Source organism: Pseudogymnoascus verrucosus (assembly GCF_001662655.1).
Source record: "Pseudogymnoascus verrucosus strain UAMH 10579 unplaced genomic scaffold scaffold_8, whole genome shotgun sequence".
In the NCBI taxonomy this organism is placed as follows: domain Eukaryota; kingdom Fungi; phylum Ascomycota; class Leotiomycetes; order Thelebolales; family Thelebolaceae; genus Pseudogymnoascus; species Pseudogymnoascus verrucosus.
The window spans coordinates 105,581-129,169 of record NW_017263659.1 but is presented as its reverse complement, the minus strand read 5'-3'; the positions used below and the strand labels follow the sequence as shown (position 1 = coordinate 129,169).

General features: G+C 51.4%; 10 protein-coding genes across 10 annotated transcripts; 5 read left to right on the top strand and 5 right to left on the bottom strand.

The window, feature by feature from the left end:
* Window positions 1–23: 23 nt before the first annotated feature.
* On the bottom strand, window positions 24–1,657 carry VE01_02559 (uncharacterized protein). The gene is made up of 2 exons (XM_018272067.2): window positions 715–1,657; window positions 24–665 (listed from the first exon to the last, which is right to left on the bottom strand). The coding sequence occupies exons 1-2, from the start codon at window positions 1,276–1,278 to the stop codon at window positions 159–161; spliced, it is 1,071 nt and encodes a 356-aa protein (XP_018133008.1). The 5' UTR covers window positions 1,279–1,657; the 3' UTR covers window positions 24–158.
* VE01_02558 (uncharacterized protein) lies at window positions 1,628–3,487 on the top strand. Its single transcript, XM_018272066.2, has 3 exons — window positions 1,628–1,691; window positions 1,744–2,100; window positions 2,155–3,487. Exons 2-3 carry the CDS (start codon window positions 1,863–1,865, stop codon window positions 3,357–3,359), a joined length of 1,443 nt encoding a protein of 480 aa, XP_018133009.1. The 5' UTR covers window positions 1,628–1,691; window positions 1,744–1,862; the 3' UTR covers window positions 3,360–3,487.
* On the bottom strand, window positions 3,451–4,882 carry NCS6 (nucleotidyltransferase). Its single transcript, XM_018272065.2, has one exon. The coding sequence runs from the start codon at window positions 4,823–4,825 to the stop codon at window positions 3,530–3,532; it is 1,296 nt and encodes a 431-aa protein (XP_018132897.1). The 5' UTR covers window positions 4,826–4,882; the 3' UTR covers window positions 3,451–3,529.
* Window positions 4,883–5,066: 184 nt separating this feature from the next.
* Window positions 5,067–6,317, top strand: RPL8B (60S ribosomal protein L8-B). Its single transcript, XM_018272064.2, has 3 exons — window positions 5,067–5,122; window positions 5,321–5,401; window positions 5,461–6,317. Exons 1-3 carry the CDS (start codon window positions 5,120–5,122, stop codon window positions 6,169–6,171), a joined length of 795 nt encoding a protein of 264 aa, XP_018132898.1. The 5' UTR covers window positions 5,067–5,119; the 3' UTR covers window positions 6,172–6,317.
* A 372-nt stretch (window positions 6,318–6,689) lies between these two features.
* VE01_02555 (uncharacterized protein) lies at window positions 6,690–8,356 on the top strand. The gene is made up of 2 exons (XM_018272063.2): window positions 6,690–7,183; window positions 7,275–8,356. The coding sequence occupies exons 1-2, from the start codon at window positions 7,171–7,173 to the stop codon at window positions 7,955–7,957; spliced, it is 696 nt and encodes a 231-aa protein (XP_018132895.1). The 5' UTR covers window positions 6,690–7,170; the 3' UTR covers window positions 7,958–8,356.
* Window positions 8,357–8,925: 569 nt separating this feature from the next.
* VE01_02554 (uncharacterized protein) lies at window positions 8,926–9,761 on the bottom strand. Its single transcript, XM_059463450.1, has 6 exons — window positions 9,740–9,761; window positions 9,604–9,669; window positions 9,442–9,534; window positions 9,382–9,385; window positions 9,201–9,295; window positions 8,926–9,144 (listed from the first exon to the last, which is right to left on the bottom strand). Exons 2-6 carry the CDS (start codon window positions 9,649–9,651, stop codon window positions 9,124–9,126), a joined length of 261 nt encoding a protein of 86 aa, XP_059319919.1. The 5' UTR covers window positions 9,652–9,669; window positions 9,740–9,761; the 3' UTR covers window positions 8,926–9,123.
* A 122-nt stretch (window positions 9,762–9,883) lies between these two features.
* On the top strand, window positions 9,884–14,153 carry VE01_02553 (uncharacterized protein). Its single transcript, XM_059463449.1, has 5 exons — window positions 9,884–10,879; window positions 10,932–11,011; window positions 11,071–11,118; window positions 11,165–11,241; window positions 11,302–14,153. Exons 1-5 carry the CDS (start codon window positions 10,296–10,298, stop codon window positions 13,804–13,806), a joined length of 3,294 nt encoding a protein of 1,097 aa, XP_059319920.1. The 5' UTR covers window positions 9,884–10,295; the 3' UTR covers window positions 13,807–14,153.
* Window positions 14,154–14,417: 264 nt separating this feature from the next.
* On the bottom strand, window positions 14,418–19,054 carry GPI18 (ER membrane glycoprotein subunit of the GPI transamidase complex-like protein; the record flags this gene model as incomplete). Its single annotated transcript, XM_018272060.2, has 5 exons — window positions 14,418–16,276; window positions 16,417–16,748; window positions 17,667–18,034; window positions 18,086–18,686; window positions 18,736–19,054. The coding sequence occupies 5 exons, from the start codon at window positions 19,052–19,054 to the stop codon at window positions 14,561–14,563; spliced, it is 3,336 nt and encodes a 1,111-aa protein (XP_018132902.1). The 3' UTR covers window positions 14,418–14,560.
* A 344-nt stretch (window positions 19,055–19,398) lies between these two features.
* On the bottom strand, window positions 19,399–20,108 carry VE01_02551 (uncharacterized protein). The gene is made up of 3 exons (XM_018272059.2): window positions 19,923–20,108; window positions 19,768–19,847; window positions 19,399–19,691 (listed from the first exon to the last, which is right to left on the bottom strand). Exons 1-3 carry the CDS (start codon window positions 20,050–20,052, stop codon window positions 19,605–19,607), a joined length of 297 nt encoding a protein of 98 aa, XP_018132899.1. The 5' UTR covers window positions 20,053–20,108; the 3' UTR covers window positions 19,399–19,604.
* A 184-nt stretch (window positions 20,109–20,292) lies between these two features.
* VE01_02550 (uncharacterized protein) lies at window positions 20,293–22,960 on the top strand. The gene is made up of 2 exons (XM_018272058.2): window positions 20,293–20,498; window positions 20,550–22,960. The coding sequence occupies exons 1-2, from the start codon at window positions 20,464–20,466 to the stop codon at window positions 22,810–22,812; spliced, it is 2,298 nt and encodes a 765-aa protein (XP_018132900.1). The 5' UTR covers window positions 20,293–20,463; the 3' UTR covers window positions 22,813–22,960.
* The last annotated feature ends 629 nt before the right edge of the window (window positions 22,961–23,589 follow it).

The following is a 23,589-nucleotide window of genomic DNA, read 5'->3' as shown; positions in this document are numbered from 1 at the left end:
AATTACTGCGTTGGTTTAATCGTCTCAGATCATAGATAATGTTATGAATATATTTGTTAGATAATACAAATTTTACTTTTGTTACCACTCATTACTTTCCCTATGAAGGGTATATGAGACAGGGCCTCTGTCTCATATCCCCCCTCCCTACATAAACCCTATATAAACGACACATGCTTTGGAGCATATCCATCCTCAAGATACTTGCAGTCCTCCGCCGTCAGTCCCCCACCACTCTGCCACTTCACCGCCTCAACGGCCTCATCAATCCTCTCCTTGCTGCTGAGCCCCACAATCGGATTTGTCCCCTTCTGGAGCGCCCACGCAATCGCAACCCTCGCCATACTCACCTTCAGCTTGTCGGCCACCTCCTGAACCCGTCCAACGACAGCCTTGTCAATCTCCGATTCCTTGCGGACTATTCCGCTGAGTACCTGATCCGAGCCCTCCCGCACCGTGGATCGCGAATCGTATGGCCGAGCGAGCGCGCCGCGAGCCATGGGGGACCATGGGATCAGTCCTACGCCAGTGTCCTTGCAGTAGGGGATCATCTCGCGCTCCTCTTCGCGGTAGATGAGATTATAGTAGTTCTGCATGCTGATGAACTTGTGCCAGCCGTTCTTCTCGGCGATGTTCTGCAGTGTCTGAAACTCCCACGCAGCCATCTGCTCGGAATTAGCGGGGTCTAGCTGTACATGGATAAGGGTGACTCACGCTGCTGGCGCCGATGTAGCGCACCTTGCCGCTCTCAACTATGTCGTTCAGCGCCTTCATGATCTCCTCCCGGGGCGTCTCATGGTCCAGTCGGTGGATCTGGAGGACGTCGATGTAGGTGCCTAGCCTCTCAACGCTGGCATCAACAGCATCGAAGATATGCTTCCGGCTCAGCCCGATCCTATTAACCCACTTAGGGTCTATGGACCCCCCAGGTGTTGCGTATACGCGTTGCTGTCCCTCCTCAGGGTCTGCGACGCCGAAGTAGCACTTCGTCAGGAGCACGACGCGGTTGCGGGGGATATTGTATTTTTTGATGGCCTTTCCGAGGATCCTCTCGGATTCACCGTTGGAATACATATCAGCTGTATCCCAAGTAGTTATTCCAGCGTCATAGGCATGTTTGAGGAGGGGAAGAGCGGCTTCTTCGTTCAGGACCCATTCCCACCATTCCGATGAACCGTAACTCATGCCTCCTAGAATAAGCTTTGAGATATTTAGACCAGACTTGCCCAGCCGCGTATACTCCATCTTGATCTCTTTGTCTGAGGCTTTGTCTGCCATGTTTGATAGGAGTATAATAATGAGAAGTCCAAGTCGTCAAGGAGCCTAAGACGTATGAGAAGCCCAGGTAGTATGAAAAATTTAAGTATGAGAATTCCAAGTAGTGTATGAAAACTACGATCTACCTTCAAATTTCCAAAACCTACTTCAGCCTTTTTATAGTGTTTAATCTCTTATTTCCGACGGACCTGTTGATTGTAAATCCGAAATCGCATCACCCCGCAGGGTAGTTTCCATAGGCGGGGTAGGCGAGTTGACGTCATGATTGGTTGAGGCGGCATGGACGAACGGCATTGTAAACTTAACTTAGTGCAAGGCTGCGACAAGCTGCGAGGCTTCTTATCGAACATAGCTCTCCTCTTCTCCTGTCAATTTGAGCGTCTATGAAGATTACTGAACATTTTTTTGCGCAGGTAAGCCTTCTATCGCACTCTGCTACCTCGTGAAAAGCTGACACGATGTTAGCATATACGAGTACGAGATTTGTATTCGATTTGATCGTTTTCTCGGCGTAACTCTCGGTGCCGCGTAGCTTTTCCCACGCCTCCTTATCACAACTGTCTAGCCTGTCCCCATTGCCTGCAATGCCTCTTACAGTTCTCACAGATGCAGATGTCTGCCAAGTCCTCGAGAGCCTTACAATTGATGATGCACACGCGCTGCAGAAGTCTTTACGGAAAGCCCTACATGAATACTCGACGGGAACCCAAGGCGAAGCAGCATGTGCTATGCACCAGCCCGAGCGAACGGCCATGGTGGCCCCCAGCGGAAAGACAACTCTCTTCATGCCATCGACAAGCTCCTCGGGGATTGGAATGAAAGGTTGGTGAAACTATTCATAGCGCAGGAGCAAATAGCTCACAAATTACCCCGCAGTGGTAACTCTCGCAACACCTGGAGCAACGGGCCCCACTGCAGCTACGGCGGACATGACCCCCCATGGTGCCCTCACAATTATGTCCAGCAACGGCACCCCCACAGGCTTCCTAAATGCCGAAGAAGTAACCGCTTTCCGAACAGCGCTCTGTTCCTCCCTTCTTTTCTGCCGGCGCAAAAGCTTCAAATCCATCACCGTTTTCGGAGCGGGTCGCCAAGCCTTTTGGCACATCCGCCTCGCCCTCATTCTTCGCGGCAGCTCCCTGAAAACCGTTAATATTATTAGCCGGACTTTCTCTGACAGGGTGCGAGACTTGCTGAAAACCCTTTACTCAATTGACCCAGCCATCAAACAGCGTGAGGGCTGGGAAAATGTAAAATTCTCAATCCTGACTCCGGGTTATGGCGAGTATGCGCGACTATTGAAGGAACAGCTTCGCGCTGCAGATGTGATTATCACGACCGTTCCTTCCACCACACCACTATTCGATCACACGATCCTAACATCAACCGAAGGTCGCCGAAGAGGTAGACTCATCATTGCGATTGGCAGTTACAAACCTCACATGATCGAGATCCCAGTCGAACTCTTCCAGCAAGCTGTCAAGCCCCATGAGCACCGCCACTACCACAAGCACGCCTCAGAAGGCGGAGTTGTTGTCGTGGATACTCTGACTGGCTGTCTCAAAGAAGCAGGAGAAATCATCCAATCAGGCCTATCTCCTAACCAACTTGTCGAAGTTGGCGAGCTAGTCATGCTTGAGGGGCAACTCGCCGGCGATAGCTCAGATGACCACGAAGTTGACGCAGACGGGAAGCAGATTGACCTTGATAGTCTCCGTCGGGAGTTATCCGACATTTCTTCTTCAGGCGAGGGGAGCATGCATGCTGTCATGCGCGAGGGCAGTGATCTAAGCACCGTCAGCACAGAGTCAACGGGGCGGAAGAGCATGGATAGTGCGAGATCGTCGAAGAGCTCGTCGCGGAAGTCGCTTGGTCCGGGTAGTATTGGGAGTAAAATCCGAAGCTTGAGCATGGATAATAGGAAGGTTAAGTCTAAGGATGATGCGATGGCTACATGGTTAGGAGAGGGAAATGTGGTTTATAAGTGCGTCGGGATGGGGCTGATGGATCTCGTTGTTGGTGGAGGTCTTATTACTTTGGCCAGGGAGAAGGGGGTCGGAACGACGATTCCGAATTTCTAAGGAAATTTCGGCGGCACTGGTATACTCTGGGTGTGTGGAAATTGAGCTTTTAGGGAGGATATGTCGTTATGATATCACTTTGTTAGTTGGCCTATATAGAATCATGAAGTCCTGTTGTTCCTGTTGAGGCATTGGGTATAATTTTCAGATTAATCGTCAAGATCCATTATCTATCCTGCCGTCAACGCTATCCCCTCCATTTTCCTCCTCAGCGTGGAGCTATCATCCTCATCCTCCGCATCAACCTCAATTTCCACCTGCGGCCTATTCTTATTTAACCCCTCTAGCAGCGTACACGCCTTACATATTGCCTGACTAGACATATACCCGCACCTCTGACACGTCCCCAGCGTCTGCCTAGGCAACTTCCTCCCCATAACCTCCTTCCTCAGATTCCCCGGCCGCGAGCTCGCCATACTACTATTCGTATCCCGCCGCCTCGGCACCTGCGCACTTGTGATCTCCACCTCTCTCTCTCCTGCGCCTTCATTATCCCTCAGCTGCTTCTCCATATCCGCCATCTCGGAGCCACTACTCCTCCCGTTGCCACTACCGCAGCCACCCGCACCTTCTTCCTCTCGATCCGCAGCCAGAACCTCGGCTTTGCGACCAGCGCACTTGGGGCCCCCAGTCACCTCAGCAGGGACCAGCTTCGCCATATCCTCGCCGCTGCGGACGACGTCAAGGATGGCGGATGGCCGGACGCGCTCGAGCGCTTTGATAAGGGTTCGTGCTGAGCCGCGGAAGGCCTCGGGGCTGTAGATGCACTCTGTGCTGAAGTAATCTAATTTCTTGTGGTGCGCATAGAGCACGATTTCCTTCTCATATGCGTATTTGAGCGGTTTGCTACGGCGGACGGAGGATGTGGCGTCCCCGGTTATGATGCTCGTGCTGCGGGCCAGCCGCGGTAGGTCGCCTCGGAGGAGGTTCATCAGGATGGTCTCGGCGACGTCGTCGGCATTGTGGCCGGTTACGACGTGGTTTATGCCTAACATGTTTGCCCCGCGGTCGAGGGCCTGCCGCCGGAAGACTCCGCAGTATGTGCAGTTCCCCTTCTTGCCGATGGTGGCTACAACCTGGTCCATGGTCCAGCCATATAGCTCATCGTAGCCGACTATCTTCAGTGGCATCTCGTATTGCTCAGCGTTGCGCTTGACGGTCTCGAGGGAGTCGTCGCGGTAGCCTTTGATTCCTTCGTCGATAGAGAGGAGGACCAGGTCAAGGCCATAGTTGTGTCTTTCGTTGAGGGTTTTTAGGACAGACGCGAGGACTGTAGAATCTTTGCCTCCAGAGGCGCCTATAGCGATTCTATCTCCTGGGGTGAAGAGGTTCGTAGTTGTGATGGTGTGGTGGATTTCGTCTTCGAAAATTTGGATAAAACAGACTTTACATAATTTTTGGTGGTTCTTTGGCCGAATTATTAGTGCCCTGTTGGTCTCACAAATAGCACATATTGAGGGCGCCATCTTTAGAAAAATCTAGCGTATATGCACTACCAGAACTCTCAAGAGATTGACTTTCTGTTCGATGGCGGGGTCATGAAGGTTACAAGTCATAATCAAAAAGTTTATGTTTGCTAGTTGAGCAAACTACCTTATCGCCTTAATCTAATCGTGGTTAGCGCAATTTCAAACGCCAAGACTTCATGCCCTAGCGACACACAGATCCGAGAATAATCTTCTCTTCTGATTTTCTGTTCTTCATCGCCGCCAATTTCACGACAATCACCACAGCCCTTCGACCCGGCAAAATCAATCGACATGGTAAGATAAACACATAATTATACTTGATGCCCCTATTGCGATGAGCGCGACTCCTATCACTTTGTCCGAGGACACTTGATAATGGCTTGAGCATTACAATTTCTCGTGTGTCGAAAGGCACCGAGATCTAGTTTTGTCTCTTAGAGTTTAGAACAGCTGCAATGTATGGAACATTAGCTGATCTTTCTCAATGACTAGCCTCCCAAGAGCACCAAGAAAGTTGCCGCCGCCCCCTTCCCCCAGGGAAAGGTAGGTGCTGCATCCAAGAAGGCCGCGAAGGTAAGTTGATCATCTACTCCCCTCCAGCAGCTCATGGAAAGGCCTGCTAATACTCTCAGAACCCTCTCATTGAGAAGCGCACTCGCAACCATGGCGTCGGTCAGGCTATCCAGCCCAAGCGCAACCTCTCCCGCATGGTGAGGTGGCCAGAGTACGTCCGCCTTCAGCGCCAAAAGAAGATCCTCAACCTCCGCCTGAAGGTCCCACCTGCGATTGCCCAGTTCCAGAACGTCCTCGACCGCAACACCGCCGCCCAGGCTTTCAAGCTCCTCAACAAGTACCGCCCTGAGTCCAAGGCCGAGAAGAAGGAGCGTCTCGTCAAGGAGGCTAGCGCCATTGCCGAGGGCAAGAAGAAGGAGGATGTCTCCAAGAAGCCATACGCCGTCAAGTACGGTCTCAACCACGTCGTCGGCCTGATTGAGAACAAGAAGGCCGCTCTCGTCCTCATCCCCAACGATGTTGACCCAATTGAGTTGGTCATCTTCCTCCCAGCTCTCTGCCGCAAGATGGGTATCCCATACGCAATTGTCAAGGGCAAGGCCCGTCTCGGTACGGTCGTCCACAAGAAGACCGCCGCTGTCCTCGCCATCACCGAGGTCCGCTCCGAGGACAAGACTGAGCTCTCCAAGCTCGTCCAGGCCATCAAGGATGGTTACACCGACAAGTACGAGGAGGCCAAGAGGCAGTGGGGTGGTGGCATCATGGGTGCCAAGGCCAACGCTCGCCAGGAGAAGAAGCGCAAGGCGCTCGAGTCTGCCATCAAGATCTAAGTGTAATAACCCAAAAGTCTTGATTGCGGCTGGTGTCCTTTGGCGTTCCTGGTATGGTTTCAGTAACAGACCGTGGGATTGTCATATCTCTCTAGCTAGCTCTGTATCCATGAATGATAGCTCGATGATACCAATTTTACGGAGCAAATGCTTTTTTATGAACCTCTTTCACGAAAATCCATTGATTCCCACAATGTTTACCGTGTTAGTCACTTCGCGATTTGTTGATTTGTTCACCCGGCGCAAAAATTTCTTTGTTTACGAGTATATATTTGTGTTCTTCGCCAATATTCTCACGAAAAAGAAATTATCGTGCCAAGGCAAATATTTGAGGCGGCGATGGTGTGATTTTCGTAGTGGGCGAATCTGGGCGAATAGCATTGTTGAGACGAGATCTGTTGGTGGGTGGCAGGCGAAACGGGGGTCAGACGCCCCAGACGGTGTTGTAACATCGAATGGTCACTGAGTAAACTGTGCATTTGTCGGCCCGTTGCTCCTCGAGACAGGTTCTTCATGCAATATTATCATATATTTTACAAACTTATCCCATCTCCCTCGTAACTATAATTCGTAAACTCATTTTCCTCATCCTTTTGACGTTTTCGGTCACTGTCGGCGCTTTTCTCAACGAACAAACCCTAAAAACCTTATCGATTAATTCAGATAAAGCTTTTTGCTTATCACTCCACCACTCGACCCGCGGACCCCCGACCGAATGCCGCCGACATAGGAAACGCCTGCACTCGATCCATACTCACCAACAAACAACATCCTAATACCCGACGCTGCTCATTACCACCGAATTTCCTGTCGCGATATTGTTCGAAGGACAATTATTATTTGACGAATTCTGAGTCATTACGAGCGAGAACCCTAATTTACAACCTCGGGTTTGTGCCGGGACAAGCCGCACGTAGGCATTCTCAACGCCTCTCAACATCAATCATCCTCCGACCCCTCTAAGTCGAACCACCCTTCAACACTCACAACACAGTCGCAATGCTTCCCACAGGTATGCACGCAGACCTGCCACATTCCTCGCATCCTGATCACGACCGCGCGCCTCTCGTACCCTCTAAAGACCTCCACTGACCCCCACGCAGCCGACCCCTTCTCCCACGCGCTCTCCTCCAACGCCTCCTGGGCCTCCTACAAATCGCACCAGAACCCGGCCTTCTTCCCAACGCTCGCGACTGGGCAGACGCCCACTATCCTCTGGCTCGGATGCTCCGACTCGCGCATCCCTGAGACCACGGTCCTTGGATTGCAGCCCGGTGACGTCTTCGTCCACCGCAACATCGCCAACATCGTCAGCCCGACCGATATCAACTCCAGCGCAGTCATCGAGTATGCTGTCGCGCACTTGAAGGTCCAGCATATCGTGCTGTGTGGACACACGAGCTGTGGCGGTGCTGGAGCGGCGCTGGGAGATAGTCGCGTTGGTGGAGTTTTGGATACATGGCTCACACCGCTGAAGAAGCTGAGGCGCGAGAACAAGGCTGAGCTTGAGGCGATTACTGATCAGGCCGCGAGGGCTGCTAGGTTAGCGGAGCTGAATGTCGCGGCGGGCGTGGAGACGCTGTTGAGCAATGTTGTTGTTGAAGATGCGGTGAACGAGCGCGGGTTGCTTGTTCACGGTGTACTGTTTGATATTGGGAGTGGCAAACTGAGGGATCTGGGAGTGGGTAATTCGAAGGCAAACTTTGTGGAGAGCGAGAGGATTGTCAGGGGTAACCATGGGATGTTGGTCTTTGGGGGTGAGGGCTCTACGTTGGCGACTAGGTGATGAATTTGTATCATCGACGTAGAAATCAATCATTGCAATGCGAAAGCATGGAGTAGAGGAGTTGATACCCGGCGAGGAGGGAGGCAGACGCCGGTGGATTGGAGCAGTCCCGGTTTTGATTTTTAAACGGCCATGCGGAGTGCTGGTTTTGGGGGATGGGGTTGGAGGCACAGTCTACTGCAGTACGAACATGACTCTATTCTTTTAACAAGAAAGAAAGGTGGCTATAGGTCCGTTGAGTGTATTTCTCTTTTCTCAATGTAGCAAGCGCTGGAGAATAGGAATGCCCATTGTGCAACAAGAATTGGTCTTGTACCTAATTGTCTATACGTGTTGAGGTTTAATTTGTGCAATGCGTGATGATACCGTACGAATATCCACCATAAAAATTGTCAGGTGTATCCAATATCAAATCTCTCCTGCCAAAGTCTATTCACTTCTATTTCTTTGGCTTGTGGTGAGTCTCGGGGGAATCGGAACAAGTCGCAAAACGGGCTTTGCATGTGAAACTATGTATGACAAGCAACAATAGCACAGTCGAACCTAGATATATGCATAGCCTTCCGGCTTCCGGCTGCTAATATAGTGGGTATGTTTATATATCTTATCTTGCAGCAAAAGCCTACTCGTGCCGCCCGAAGAGAGAGTGCCGTTGCGGGGGTTGATGCTAGCAATTTAGACAAATGGAATCATTTCGTTGGCTCTATTTCTCAGCAACTGGCTTATTAATTGCAGCCTTCGGTGATTGAGCGCCTATATTTCAATCATAGTTGATGTAAATGCCAGATATTGTACACTTCTGCACCATCTTTCTTCAGACATTTGGGCGGCGTGTGTTGTGGGAACTGAATATCGTCAACCAAAATAGGTACATATTGACAGATTTAGAATAATTAAACCCTACGTGTAAGAGCATTATGATTTTGAAAGTTCATGAAAGGCACTACGAATGAAAGGGCAAAAGATCACACGAAGCTATTGAGTCTTTGAGGAATTTAATAGAACAAAGCCCTGGATGTGGCACGACCCGCCACTGGTCCAAAGCCCAATTCTTTCCAACATCCATGGTGAAGAACTTGGTACATGCTAGGTTTTGTTTTAAATCTTTATTGCTTTGGATATATACATTTTGTTGTGTCTAGAGGTGGTGTCGTCTTGTGGGTAATTTAACGGAACTTCTTCTCCAACTGCAGACACTGTTAGCATTGATCTCTGACTTCAACACCCACAGAATCAGACTTACCCTCCATGGGTTGTTCAACTCGAATCCCGGGGGCGCAATGGCACTGCCGGTTTGGCCGCGGAGGAAGCCCGTTAACCGCCTGTCGCGGTCCATCACTGTGAGAGGTCAGCCAATATCCCTTTTCGGTTTCTGCCATCCACTGCAGCTATTATATAGAATTCAGGATCTGAGAGGCTCGTACTTTGCTAAAAGACTGTTAGTTTTGCTGTCGTCAATGGAGGGGGTTTGGGGAAAGACGTACGCTATCCCACTGATCGACGGAATGTCTTCCACGCTTTCCACCGTTCTGCATCGCTCTGACCTTCGACAATCCAGCACCGGTAATGCCGAACATCTATACCGCATTGTTAGTATCCAAACCGCCGGGAGATTGAGGGTGTAGGCGTTGGGGAAGTTGACGTACGGTCAGCATGATGGCGAACGGGATGAGGGTTTCGAAAGGGACACCCATTGTGGCTTCGGTGTGTAGCTATTCACTCAATTGTTAGTCTACACACTCTTACATTCCATATCTCGAAGGTAGTGGCGGTCCAACATACCTTGCGCTCGTATCGGGTGGTGTAAAGGCCTGATTGTACCTCTTTCTCGGGAGCTTGAAGTGGACGTCGTTGATTGCATCGCTTACGTAAGGCACCGGGCAACACCACGACGACAGCCCAGCCAGAGCCTCGCCCACGCCGCGACAGCACAACTCTAGAACTGGGGAAATTCGCGTAGTAATTTGTATTTACGCGTCGCACCGGTCTAACCTCTCTACAGAGTCGCGCAGATTCGCTGAAAAGTGTTGTGGTGGACAGTTAGGGCCGCGACTGGTGATTTTGAGCCTCGATCTTCCCACCTCCAATCTAGGGGCGCGACCACAAGGAGCGCGACGAGCGCAAAGGCGGAAACTGAGCGCGGCGGAAGCTGTGCTGCTCAATTCGATAACTGCAGACAAGGCCCATCGCACTCCTCATACGCCTACTTATGTTGAGGTGACGCGGAAGCGCGCTGCTGCTTTGCGAACAGACGAGCTCACCTCGAATCCACGTCCCATAACGATACGAATCGCAACCCCTATACCACTCATGCACCCCGCTACTCCTGGCTGAGACCATGGCGGCCGCGATGCTATCGGAGGAGCAGGTGCAGCAGAGCATGCCGACGTCGGAGGACGACGCGGAGTATGAGGAGGACTATGACCAAGACGTGGACATGGGCGCGAATGCTGAGGCGTTTGCCGCGAATAACCAGCTACTGAATGGAGTTCAGCAAAACCATACGGATGGGAGCGCATATGATGAACACGGAGACGAAAATAATGAGGACGAAGATGAAGACCAAAGGCAGGAAGATGACCTGTCAGATAGAGATGCGGAGGGGGAAGACGACTATGAGCAGGACCATGGAGATACCATTAGAATGAGCATGGGGGCCGATGGAGCCATGGACGACGAGGAAGAAAATGAAGATGACGAGGATGGAGAGGGAGTCGGTGCTGTCAAGATCCAGCCGAGGGAGCTAGAAGATGATGAAGAGGACGCAGAATTTGGACAAGAAGATGCCGAAGAAAGCGAAGATGCGGCCGATGATGCGTCGCATGACTCGAGTGATGAGTCTGAAGTCGAGGCCGAAGCTGAATGGGAGGCCGCTGTGGCGCAAGACGATGAGGCGGAACCTATTGATCCTAACCGTTGCATGTAAGTTTGCCTCGCGGAATCTCCCAATATACTGCTGTATTAATACGTGCAGTTTTTGCCACCAAGACGAGGATCATGATCCCAGCCCTGAGTTTGAGGAGTATCTTGCTTGTGCTGTTTGTGGCGATAATGGTATGGCTATCCACGGTATACCCCTGGATCTAGAACGATGCTGACAAGTGTGTGCACAGCACATCGACAATGCTCGCGAGATGCGGAAGCACTCGAAGTAGATGAAGGTACGGCCCATTGAAACGGTGTATGAGCTTTAACTGACCATTCCAGATGCTGCGAAATGGCGTTGCCCAGGATGTGTGTCCAATGCCCTGGAACCGGAAACCGTAAACCAGGAATCCCCATCGGTAATCACCCTCCAACGGTCGTCAGCACCGAAGCTGGCACGAGACTTACTCCCTTCCCAGAGAGGGGCAATTAAACCCGACTCGCATTCCGTTTTCAATAACTTAATTGTTGACGATGACCCAATGGATGGCTCGAGATTACTACGGAAGCGTAAAACCTCGTCTGCGGAGGCAGAAGAGGGCGTTATATCGTCCATCGGTAAACGCCGGAAGCGAACCTCTGACGGATCTTCGAATGCAATAATGACGGACGCTGAAGCAGCCGAGAATATTGATGGCCACAAATTGGAACCAGCCGAGGGGTTCAACAATGAAAACAAAGCAGCCGAGCCCGCTAGTTCTCGGCCATCTCGATCACTTCGACCCCTAAAGGTTACAAAGCCACCGGTAACAATCGAAAAACATTCACGCACAAGCCTTATTATTCGGATTCGATTGAATGCGACTGACTTGGCACGCATCCTTTCTAACCCCCCAAAACCAGTGAAGAAGCGACCAAGGTCAACACCAGCCGCACGTAGGGCATCAATATCAGCTCCTCCTCCGGCATACGTACCGCGTATCTATTCTCAGCCATTCTATTCTTTCCATGATAAAGACATGGATGAACTGAAGTCGAAACCGTATGGTGGCATACTCACAGAAGCGCAGTCGGATACAACAAAAACGCTGCCCCAGGCTGATGACCGTCGAATGTTTGATAACGCTCGTCAAAAGGCAGAAGAAGAATGGGCGCAGAAGACCGCCTTAGAACATGCGGAAGCAGAAAACGTTAAGAAACCACGCAAGGTGTCCGGTCCAGCATCTCAAATTGAGTGCATCAACTTTGGAGGCTACGAGATCGACACGTGGTATGCGGCGCCCTACCCAGAGGAATACAGTCGAAATCGTGTGCTCCACATTTGTGAATTCTGTCTGAAATACATGAATTCGGAATATGTCGCCTGGCGCCACAAGATGAAGTGCGCAGCAAAGCATCCGCCAGGAGATGAAATTTACAGGGATGTATCCATCTCAGTTTTTGAAGTCGATGGACGAAAGAATCCGGTTTACTGCCAGAACCTATGCCTCCTTGCGAAACTTTTCTTGGGTTCAAAGACTCTCTACTACGATGTGGAACCATTCCTGTTCTATGTTATGACAGAATACGACGAGTTCGGCTGCCATTTTGTGGGATACTTTTCCAAGGAAAAGAGGCCAAGCAGTCAAAATAACGTCTCGTGCATTCTCACCTTGCCCATCCATCAACGCAAAGGCTACGGCAATCTTCTTATCGACTTCTCTTATTTGCTTACCCTCGTGGAGAGAAAATCTGGATCCCCGGAAAAGCCTCTTTCAGATATGGGCCTCGTGTCGTATAGAAACTACTGGCGTCTTGTGTTATGCTACAGATTGCTGGATACAAGAGAGCAGAAGAGGTCGATCAGTGTAATCGAACTATCTCAACAAACTGGTATGACGGCTGACGACATTGTCTCTGCCCTCGAAGGGCTTCGGGCTCTGGTTAGAGACCCAGTCACTGGCACATATGCTCTGAGACTCGACTACGACTTCTACGAAGAATATATCAAGAAATGGGAGGACAAGAACTACGTCAGACTTAACCCGCACGGGCTCGTCTGGACACCCTATATCATGGGCCGCAACAACCAGAATATTATAGAACATGCACCGCCTATGAGCGCTGTTGCGCCGCGCGAGGATGAGGATGAAGATGAAGATGAAGAAGACGAGAATCCAGCTGGCGCCACGCAACCTGCTTTAACCAATGGCGATATCGAAAGCGGACAATCCAACGGTTTAACAAATGGCGTCTCTTTCGCTTCACTGGACGTGGAAGGCGAGCAAGCTGACGAAATGGACTTGGACCCATCCCTCGCTGAAACCTCTGGCCAGGGCTCTCGCCCAGCCACAGAAACAACACCCACGCCGGCCTCCCCCCCATCAAGCCGGCCGTCACTCCAACCTTTCACCAACGGCGGACCCCACCCCGACTACCCCCTCGCCATCAACACTGTTGACGACTTCTCCCCCATCCCCCCATCCCGTTTCGAAATCTACCCCCCAATCAACGCCTCACGCATCAAAGCCCCTCGACTCTCCCTCTCCCAACCCTCAGGCACACCCCGCAGCGCCCGCCCCACCGCCTCCCGCCCCAGCACCGCACGCCGCGCCACAGGCTCGCGCGCACGCTCAACGGGGTCAAGTCGCAAGGCGTCGCGCTCGCGGCGTTCGGCGGGTGGTACAGGACGTGGGCCTGGGCGTTGGCCGAAGGGGACCAAGAAGAGCGATTTCGGGAATGCGGATAGTGGACCTGGGTTACCGCCGCGGCTGAAGGAGAGGAGTCGACTTGGGGTCGAGGTGAGCCTTGGGGAGAGCCTGGACGAGGGGAAGGAGGAGAGTAGTGAGGAAGATGAGGGGATTTTGTATGAGACGCCTGGGATGAGTAGGCGGAGGAATGGGGGTGGACAGGGGAAGGGAAAGGGGAAGATGGTGATTAGTGATGAAGAGGATTTTGTGGTTGGGGATGTGGATGTTGATGCTGAGGGAGAGGATGATGAGTGAGAGATTCTGGCTTGGAGAAGGTGTATACTATACGGCGTCGACATTTATTGCGCGGTGGGGAGTTCGCGGTGGTGTTTGGTGAATGCTGGGTTATAATTCGGAATGTAGTGAGGCGTTGGGTATGGTGGACAAGAGAGATGCTAAGATTGAGAACTGGAGGCTATACAGATAGGTGGTTGTTGTAAACATACGGTGGCTGCTCCTCAGCTCAAAATGTAAACGCTAAGTTGCACTCTCGCTGGCAATTCGGTTAACTTTAGGGGATGAAGTCTGGTGATATAAATATTTTAATGGTTACAAAATTTTAAACTTAAAAAAAACCCAAATCAATAAATAAATAAGCGGTCACATTGTCAACGTTCTCGTCAACTTTGATGGCACAAACCGGTGCTACACACCGTATATTTATGACTCAGTGATGGGCTAACTTATCTCTTATTCTTGCCTATTGGATAGTATGGATAGTGGTTGGGTTTGGTAAATATTATGGATGGTTGCTGCGATGAAAGGGACTTGCTTGGCACTATCACGAATATTTATCATATTTGGCAAAATACTCACCATGGACTTTTAATCACAGAACAGTCACTCACAAAGCAAAAACGAGACACGTCAGAATGTATTTTTTTGAGGGTACCACACAAAACAACTAGCCATTAAAAACATCAAATAATAATAATTTCCCCGAAGCCGCAACCCCGCCACCAAGCCCTCGAGTCTCCACCCCACCTTCCCTCTCAAATCGGTGTCTGAACTATCGGCGCTCATCAAAATCGCCTCTACCACGGCCGCGGCCTCTCCAGCGATAACCGCAGTAAGGGCGATGCTCATCACGGTGGTAACCACGAAATCCGGTGTTATGGCGACGGGCTGCAGCTTCGCGTTCTTCACGGGTATCTTCACGCTCCAGGAAGGACTTAAGACTGGGCGACATGTCACGACGGTCTTCGTAGCTGCGGCGCTCACGAGAACGGCCACGGCGGTCGTGGCGGTCGTGGAAGAGCTCTTGTCCCGAGTTGCTGGGGCTCGATCTCCGTACATCAGAGGCGTAGTGCCGGCGGCTCTTGGGCCTCACAGAGACGTGGTTGGTGTTAGAGAAGGTAGAGAAGGAGCGCTTCCTGGGGGCGACTGAGGCTGGGGTTGGCTCTGTAACCTGGCCTGGAGAGTTCACAGAGTCTTCATCGGAACCCCCTCTCGCAGTTGATCTCGTCTTGGAGCGTCCAGGGAACCTGTCGGCAAATACATCTTCGTCGTCTGTCATTTGAGCCTCTAACTTGGCCTTCTCCTTGTCTAAAGCTTCGATTTTGGCAGCACTCTCGAGGAGGTGTGCCCTTTCCGTGGCCTTTTCCGTGTTGATGGCGATGATGGCGCGGTGGCGCCCGAGGGCGCGTTTGCGGTGAGCAAGATTGTCCCACTTAGTTAGCTTGAGCCAGTCGCGGAGATCATCGTTGCTCAGGAGAACTTTCTCCAGTGGTGAATGTTTTTCTTCCTTCGGGCTATGAATCATGTTGATACTATTCCTATTATTTGCATTTGAGTTATCTTTGTCCTTGCCACAGCTGTCAAGTCGAGGCTTGTCAATCGTATTTGCGTTTGATCCACGTTGTCCAGAATATTCATGTCTTGGTGCAGGCTTCTTGTCCGGTGTAATTGCGCTCCTGTGGAACCCAATGAGACCTTGCATTTCCACAGCACTGGGTGTCGATGGCAATTTTTCCTTCCTCACAACCTCTAGAACAAGCTCATCCGTCAGAACCTTCTCATGCTCTTCTTTGGGTACAGTTCTTCTCTGCTCAATATCTTGAGAAGCTCTGGCCTGAGTTGAAGCTGGTTTTGAATGCATCAAATTAAGCTGCGTTTGGGATCCTTTTGATTGTGCAGTGTTTTGTACAACTTTAGTGGCATCCGGCGATGGTCCAATCCCTGAAGTAGGCAATCCATTGGAACTCAGATTCTTCTTGCAGTTCTCTTCAACAGCAGCTCTGCCAGCCTCAATGAGTTTTGCAACCTCATTCTCGTCAGCCTTGGGTCTTCCTAATATGTCGCAGGCCAAAGTTTTTCGTGCCAAATTAGGTCCAGTATTGCCTGAAATAATTTCCTTTGTAATAATTTTTGGTCCAGTAGAGGACACGATAGAGCAACTCCTGGGACCCTTCGGCTGATTTCTGGGCATAGTAGGAGAGCCTCGAAGCAAACTCGCCATCTCTAGTGACGTTGGATCGAGAGTGCCGGCGACAGCTCCATCTGATTTCTGCGCATTTTTGGCCTTGGCACGTTCCTCTTTGCTCTTTATGAGCTGGGCCTTTAGCTCCTCCGCCCTAGAGTTCAGAGCCATGTTAGCAACAGGTTTGCGTAACGCAGCAGGTTCAGTTGGTGTGTCGGGCCGAGCTGATGTGATGGACCGAGTTGCTTGAACAGAGTGAGTTGATACACCAGGACGGGCCAGCGCAAGAGGCTCCATGGCCTGCTCCTGTGGGGTGTTAGTTCAGACAGGAATTGCTCGGATAAAGATGGAATGATTTGAAGGTATTGCGAGAATGGTGAATATAGATCAGTACTTGGATCTGTAATTCTTCTCTAGGAAGGAGCACAACTTCATGCTCAACTTACCGGATTGGCTGGATTGGTGAAAGAGGCTTGTATAAACTCGTTGTTCCCAAATCCAGGCATTGGATGGAATACGTTTGGCATGTAACCCCCGAAATAGTTTGAACTTGGCGGCGGGTAATATTCAAACGGAAATAGTGGATACACTGGGAAGCCAGCAGTATGGTGAGGGTAGTTAACAAAGTCTTCGCTACCCTGGTTGATCTCACCTCCTTGGTAGTTCTCCTGGTTGGTGTTGCTTTGATTGTTGTTATTGTTGTCCCTGGCGCCGCTGTGGGTGGGCGCGCTGTTGCTTCCAAAATTGTTGCTTCCGAAGTTGTTGTTGGGCCACATATCTGGGCGTGAAATAAGTGGCACTTTCAATCTAGACTGAACTGCTCTTTGGGAGAATACCTTCAGCCTTCAGTGCCACCTTTTGGCAGAAAGATTCGTAGAAGACGCCCAAGTGTGAAATACCAGGGCGTCAAAATCTTGGTGGCTGATCCGGTCGAAGAAGTGCAAGCGAGACGAGCATGAGATTAGTACTGGAGTTCTGGGAAGGATTTTGTAAGAGGTCTATCCAGCCGACCTAGGCTGGGTATTTGGGAGATCGGAGTAAGCAAGGCCAACAAAGGATTCTTGTAGAAAAGTTTGAATAGACCTCAGAGATCTGAGAAACAGACCTAAACACTAGACTCCCGTGTTCGTGGTAAATTGAGGCCCAACAGCAACCTGAACGGTAGTGGCCAAAATCAACAACGGTATTAAAGTTGGCGCGGAGAGTAAACTAGCAATTCATGAAAGGTAGGCTCCTGTTACGTTGTTTCGGGGCTACATGCATATTGAACAAAGAAAGTAGCGTGAGGCAGGCAAGCGCGGAAACGGTCTTGACTATGCTTTATGTTTAGTTTGATAACGACCGTACAAGAAACATGGACAAAGACATGTTTGATAAAGGTGTGAAGAGTTTTGGTGTTTGTTGTCGTTGGTTGAACCGGGTTGAACTTTGAACGCCAGTTTATTGGCAAGAATTACCTACCATCCGCTCACAAAATGAGCAAAACAAGTATCCGGCAGCCTAAATCAATCATAAGTAGAAACAGAGACTGAGAAACACTATTTATATTTGATAGTACAAAAATAGAAGGCTCTCACAGAGCCGTTAACCTAAATACGCTATGCAGGCGGAAGGAACGATGCAAACAGAACCGCCTGGATGAGTCCATACATGACCATGTACATAACCACACCCCTTTCCCAACCGCTACACCTACTTCTTACTTTCGCCTTCCCCTCAACCTGTCCAGCGTCTAGTAAGCTATATGCCAGCCACAAATACCACACGGGCGAAGCAGATGCTAGGCGCGTAATAATCTGGACATGGTAATTGGTGATCGCGAGCACTGCGAGAACAATCTGTGGATACGCCAGACTCCTGAGCAGGCGGATCGTGCGTTGTGAGAGGGCGCGTTCGGTCGGAGTCACTTTGTAGTGGTCAACCTTGTGCGAGGGTCTGGTGGTTTCCCTTGATGTGAGGTCTGCTGTGCGGAGACCGGAGGATAAAAGAATCATGAGGGCCGGCGCCGCAAGAAGGAAGAGCGGAATGTTGGATACTTTCCAGTAGCGGAGGAAGCCCACGTCCCTACCATTCGTGTTAGCACCTGGATACGGAGGAGACAAAGTAGAGACATACCAGTAGTGTTCCTGCACAAAAGTGTAAATACTAGGAGCCAAGCTCGCGCACCACGGCCGGGGTGAGGCGGAAGAGCAGTATTCTTGGTACGCAATGTACTGTGGTAGCAAGAAACCGACAGCAATGCAACATCCACCAGCTCCTACAGCAGCCAATCGTCTGATTTTCTGGACCGTCAACCCCTTTGTAACACTCCAGGCAACTAGCACCGCCTCCTCTGCAAAAACAATGCCGTTTAGCAGCGCATTGCTCCTCACAGTGGTTGCCAACCCCAGCGTCACACCCGCAAGCACCACGAACCCATCCTGCCTCACCGACGACACACCACCGACAGGCACACCCCAGGCAAAAAACAGAACCCCGGCAAAGGTCAAAAATGCAGCAGTGCTCTCACCGCACGGAGCGGAGAGAAAGATCCCGGCCGGTGAGAGGATGTGCAGGCATCCAGCGATAAAAGCTAGCTGTGGCCCAGATGGGCCAGGAAAGATGGCGCAGGCTAGGTGGTAGAGCGCGAAGACCGAGAGGCCGTGGGAGGCATGGGCGATGGTGGCACCTACAAGACTTTCAAGTGGGAGGTATGCGAGGGAGGTCTGGCCGAGATCTGTGGGGCGTTAGTTCGTAAATGGGGATATATATGGAGAGAGGCCTACCGGAGGAGAAAAAGGATATCAAGTTCGTCCAGCCCCATGCAAATGCCCATTCTTGCTCATAGAGATAGCCGCGTCTCGCAACTGTGGTAAAGTAGATGGCATCCCAGGATGTCAGTTTCTCAGCAACAAGCTCGAAAAAGGTGGTCAGGGATGAGCCATCGTTGACAGGGAGGGTGAGAAGGCTGGCAGATGTATCGTAACCGGGGCCAGGGCTGAAGAGGGCGATTAAGAGGACTAGGGACTTATATGCTATGAAGAGGTAGAGGAGGGACTGGTGGGGGGAGTCCAGAGGCCGCGTGAGGAAAAGGGGCTTTGGCATTGGGGCGGTTGTGGCTGGTTGGCCGCTGTCTGTGATGGCGGATACCCTGAAGGGCTTCAGCGGTTCAAGGTAATTTATATATGTCACGTGACACAAAACGTGAAGTTTGATTTCTACGAATGTACCGCTTGCTGGCCAAAGTATTGTACCAGAAAGATGCAGCTATCGTTGCAGTTGTCCGTCCTGCATTCTCCTGAGTTTTGACCTTCAATGGCCGATTGAGTGGTTCCTTAGGATCGCCGCGAAGTATAGGTTGCCGCATCCAAGATACACCCCTCCCGGTTTCCTCAAGCCGATCACTTCATAACTCTAATGCAATAGTTGCTTCTTGTTCTTGTTTGATATTCCTCCATTTGCTCTGGTATACATATACAGTCTTCCCAAATCCCAATACGCCGCCAATGCACTCATGCCGTATCCTACAACAGTGGCTCCCAATATACAAGTATTTCCCTCCGTAGGCTCTTTCGAAATCGTGCTTGCACTCCTCCGGCTCTCCTCATCCTGATATACAGTAGCTTCACATCTTCCGCCGCGTCCTGCGCTCCCTTCACTTCCTCTTCCTCGGTCCGACAATCTGGGGGTACATTCTCGACAAATGGTAGTTGATGGTGTTCTTCTTCAAATCCTTCGATCTCTGTAATCGCATAATTTATTAGCTCTCTATCCCATCTCGGCGTGCACCCTATCCTGCGAAATCTGGAGTAACTTACCGGTGTGTCCATGCATACGCGCAGTGATGTCTCTAAAGCGCTGCAGCCCGCCACGCTGTACCCCGAAGAAGCCCAGCAAGCTATTGTAGATTTCCGTTAGCAACTTGCTCGGTTTGCCCTTAGCTACAAGGATATTTGGTTCTGGGGAGACCTACTGAGAACAGAAGTCATGATTCCCAAGCAAGGGTTGTTATTGTTCTGATTCGGCCTCTTGACACGAAGCTTTGGCAGAGGTGGCAGACGGGTTGCTACCGCTTTCGGCACAGCTACTTTCTTTGGCGGCATCTTGGAAAATCCTCAGACAAACTGTTTCTCTTGAGGGCGAATGCTGAGAGATCTCGAACGGTCGCGAGGAATGTCGTCCCAATTGGTCCCCCAAAAACTTTCGAGGATCAATCAGGCACAAACTCAGGCACAAACACCTCGGTGACGCTAGTGCGTACTTGGGATAGCGGTTGGCCGGTGCGCTGCCGAAAGAAGTGGTGGATGTAAACAAACGAAGAAACTCCCAGTCGATAACAGACAGAGTATTGTTCTCAACGGGACTTATCCTTAATTTACGACTTTGATGCGGTTTTGACGCGTGTACTTTGAGGGAACGAAGGATTTAATTATATTCCTTCTATATTTGCGAACTTTGAACCCCCGATTTTATGTTCTAAACTATCAGTTTTGACGAGCAGAATAGCAGCGACAATGGCTGCGTCGGAGGGTCCTAACCTGCAAGACTGGTATGTACTACTACCTCATTGTGACCACAATGATTGCTTATAATGAATTAGGAATATCAGCAAGTCTGCATTTCTACCCCCTACGAATCGCGGAGCTCTTCGAGCTTGGGACCGCGCGAAGGTGCCCTCACGTGCCCCTCGACTACACGGCAAGAAGGTCTGGAAGAAGGTTGCGCGAGCCTTTGAGAAAGATACAAACGACGAGGAGGCACAGCTGGAATTACAAAAGGAGGGCACGGGATCGAGGAAGAAGTCGCGGGCAACCAGCGCGAAACAGAACATAAGGGATGCGGAGTGGGATGGCACAGAATGGGAGGGCTTCCCAGACGAGATCAGCACTGCTGTTGAAAGTGCGGCACACGCTGGAGATGACGAAAGCTCGATACAAGACGACCTGAAGTTTGTACCGAGGAAAAGGAGGAATGACAACAAGGTCGTCTCGCCAAAGAAGTCCCTCCGCCAAACCAAACTCAACATACAAGCACAATCCGAGCCGCTGCAGATATCACCCGAAGGCGCCATTAAGAGAGCTACGCGGCCGCGGAAATCCCTACGAAAGAGCCTGAGGAGATCGATGCTTATTGACACCGAAGCTGTTACAATCCCCCCTCAGACCGAATCTCCGAAAATCACTCCGGATTTCGACCTAGCGAACGAAGTCTCAATGCTGGAAGTCTTTTCGCCAGTGATTCGATCACCTTTAAAATCTCCCGGAAAGAAACAGAGGTCGCGCGCCGCGAAAGAACAGAGGTCAAGCGCTGGAGGGGACCTTAGGCTCTCTGGAGCCTTTTTCGCTGGTGCTGATAACGAAAGCTCAGCACCCAATGGACCCAGCACAGATAATGCAGGGGTTATGGGAACCCCTGTTCGTGCGGCAAAGGCTACAGCAGTACCAGCTACCGCCCCTCCCAAGGTCCATCTCAGCAGGAGCGAACTCGAGAATCAAATGGTTAACTTCTTCACCCCTATCGCGAAGATGAAGAAGGTGAAGAGGCGCTCATCTCCTATCAAAAGCTATCTTCAGGAGCTTCTGGAAAAGAAATCGCTACCTCTGGAGCCTTTAGAGAAGGAGACGGAAGAGTGCCTGGCATTGGCTGATGATCACATTTCTACTGGGACTGGTGATGTAGAGCAAGGTCAAGAGCAAAAGGACGAAGCTTCCACAGAACCTGCCACTTCTGAGAGTGACGCCCCAAGCACCGATGATGCTCAAGAAATACCTGTGGAACATGAAGAGAATGTTACGAGTGCTACAGATATTACATCAGAAGAACAGGAAGCAACGGACGCGGAGGCCAACGATGCCTCTGAGGACCCAGAGCCAGCAGAAGCTGACAACACTTCTCCCACCCAGCCCGAGCAACCCGTCTTCGAGCACACTGAGGACGCCACCCACTCGGACAGCCCATCCGAGTCAAGTGAGTCCGCCGACTCTCACGAGAGCGCTGAGTCTGCCGAGTCCGCATCCTTCACCCCCCCGGCGGTAGACTACGATCACGACGACACCGACATGCTCCGCTCCTTCCTCACCCGCGTGCAAGCCTCAAAAGCTTCCAAATCTTCACCGAAACGCAAGCGCTCCCCACACTCTCCGCTGCGCATCCCACTGGGGGATATGGATAGCAACCTCTCCCCCTCCCCCGTAAAGACCGCTTCGAAAGAGCCCGTCGACCCGACGTCGAGTTCGCCTGTTAAGCGGTCGAAGCGACTTAACTCGTCGGCGCCGGGTGACGAGCCGACGGAACCGCAGAGTATTCGCCGGAGCGGCCGCACAAGACTCCCTGTTAAATCAGCGGCGCCGGGCGCACCTAGTTTTATTCCAATGAGGAGGCTTGGGGGAGAGGATACAACGCTCACACTTGGGGGGAAGAATGAGGTGAAGGAGCTCGCTGCGCTGACGCGGGTAAATACAAGGAAGAATAAGGCTGGTGCACTAGGCGCCATGGAGTTGCTGGCAAAGAAAGCGGAGGAGAAGGATGACCCTGTCTTGAGGCAGCGGTTGCTGAAGGAGGTGTTTGATGACAAGGAGAAGAAAGGGAAGGGGGGAAAGCCGAAGAAGGCAGTCGTATGGGCGGAGGAATTGACATGTGTGAGGGAATTTGACGAGAAGAAGATTATTTCTAAGAGTATTGCTGGGCCCAAAGGGGCTACGAAGAAGAAGACCGTAGTGGTTGAGGAAGATAAGGAGGAGAAGGCGACCAAGGTCAGGGTCGGGATGGCGAGTTCGAGGGAGAGCAAGATCGCGCTCGGGATGGGTGTGAATGGGACGCCGGCGCCGAAGAGGCGTATCCGGGAGCCAAGGGTGAAGGTGTGAAAGGGGTGCCATATACCCGGACATGTGAAGGACGGGAGAGGAGTTTTATTCAAGGCGTTTAGTTTCCCACGGATTATAGGCGTTTCACTGGCTAGGACGGATGAGCTGGATCGGTAGAAAGGGAAATGATGAAGATGTTCAAACCACCTGCTTGGCGTGATTACTACTGATTACCACTGATTACTACTGATTACTACTGCATGTCTCAGTAGCCTGCGAACCTGGGGAAGCTGAGATCTCGCAACTGTTCCTCTTTTCATCTCTCCAGAGTCGTTGCCACCATGCGTCGCCCTCACCGACGTCGCATCGTCTTCATAAAGTACTGTATCATACACCGCTCTGAATCAACGCGTCTCCCTCTTCGCCCCATCTCGCATAGCCCCCCTTGTAAACCCTCATTCCCCCTGATCTCCCACTATGCACTGCAACCTCGCAACCAACCACCAATCTGCCTGCCGCGCAGCCACAGCCGCCATCGCAGTCCCCGGCACGCCCGGCTGTGTGGAATTTACCAGCTGGCGAGAAAAGGTACTGTACTGTACTATGCTGTATTGTATTGGAGGGAGGTGGTGTGAGGTGGAGATCACCAGCGTCGCCGCCGCATGCCAGGAACAGACACGGGACGAAGCGGACGGCGACAGTGCCGGCTGCCGTGTTGAGGCGTATTTTAGGAGCCTGTGTGGCTGAAGACGGGACGAGGCGTTTCGACGGTGAAGGGGGAGGGGGGAGGGGGAGCCGCTGGATGGATGGGTGGGAAGATGGGACGATGGGGATTGT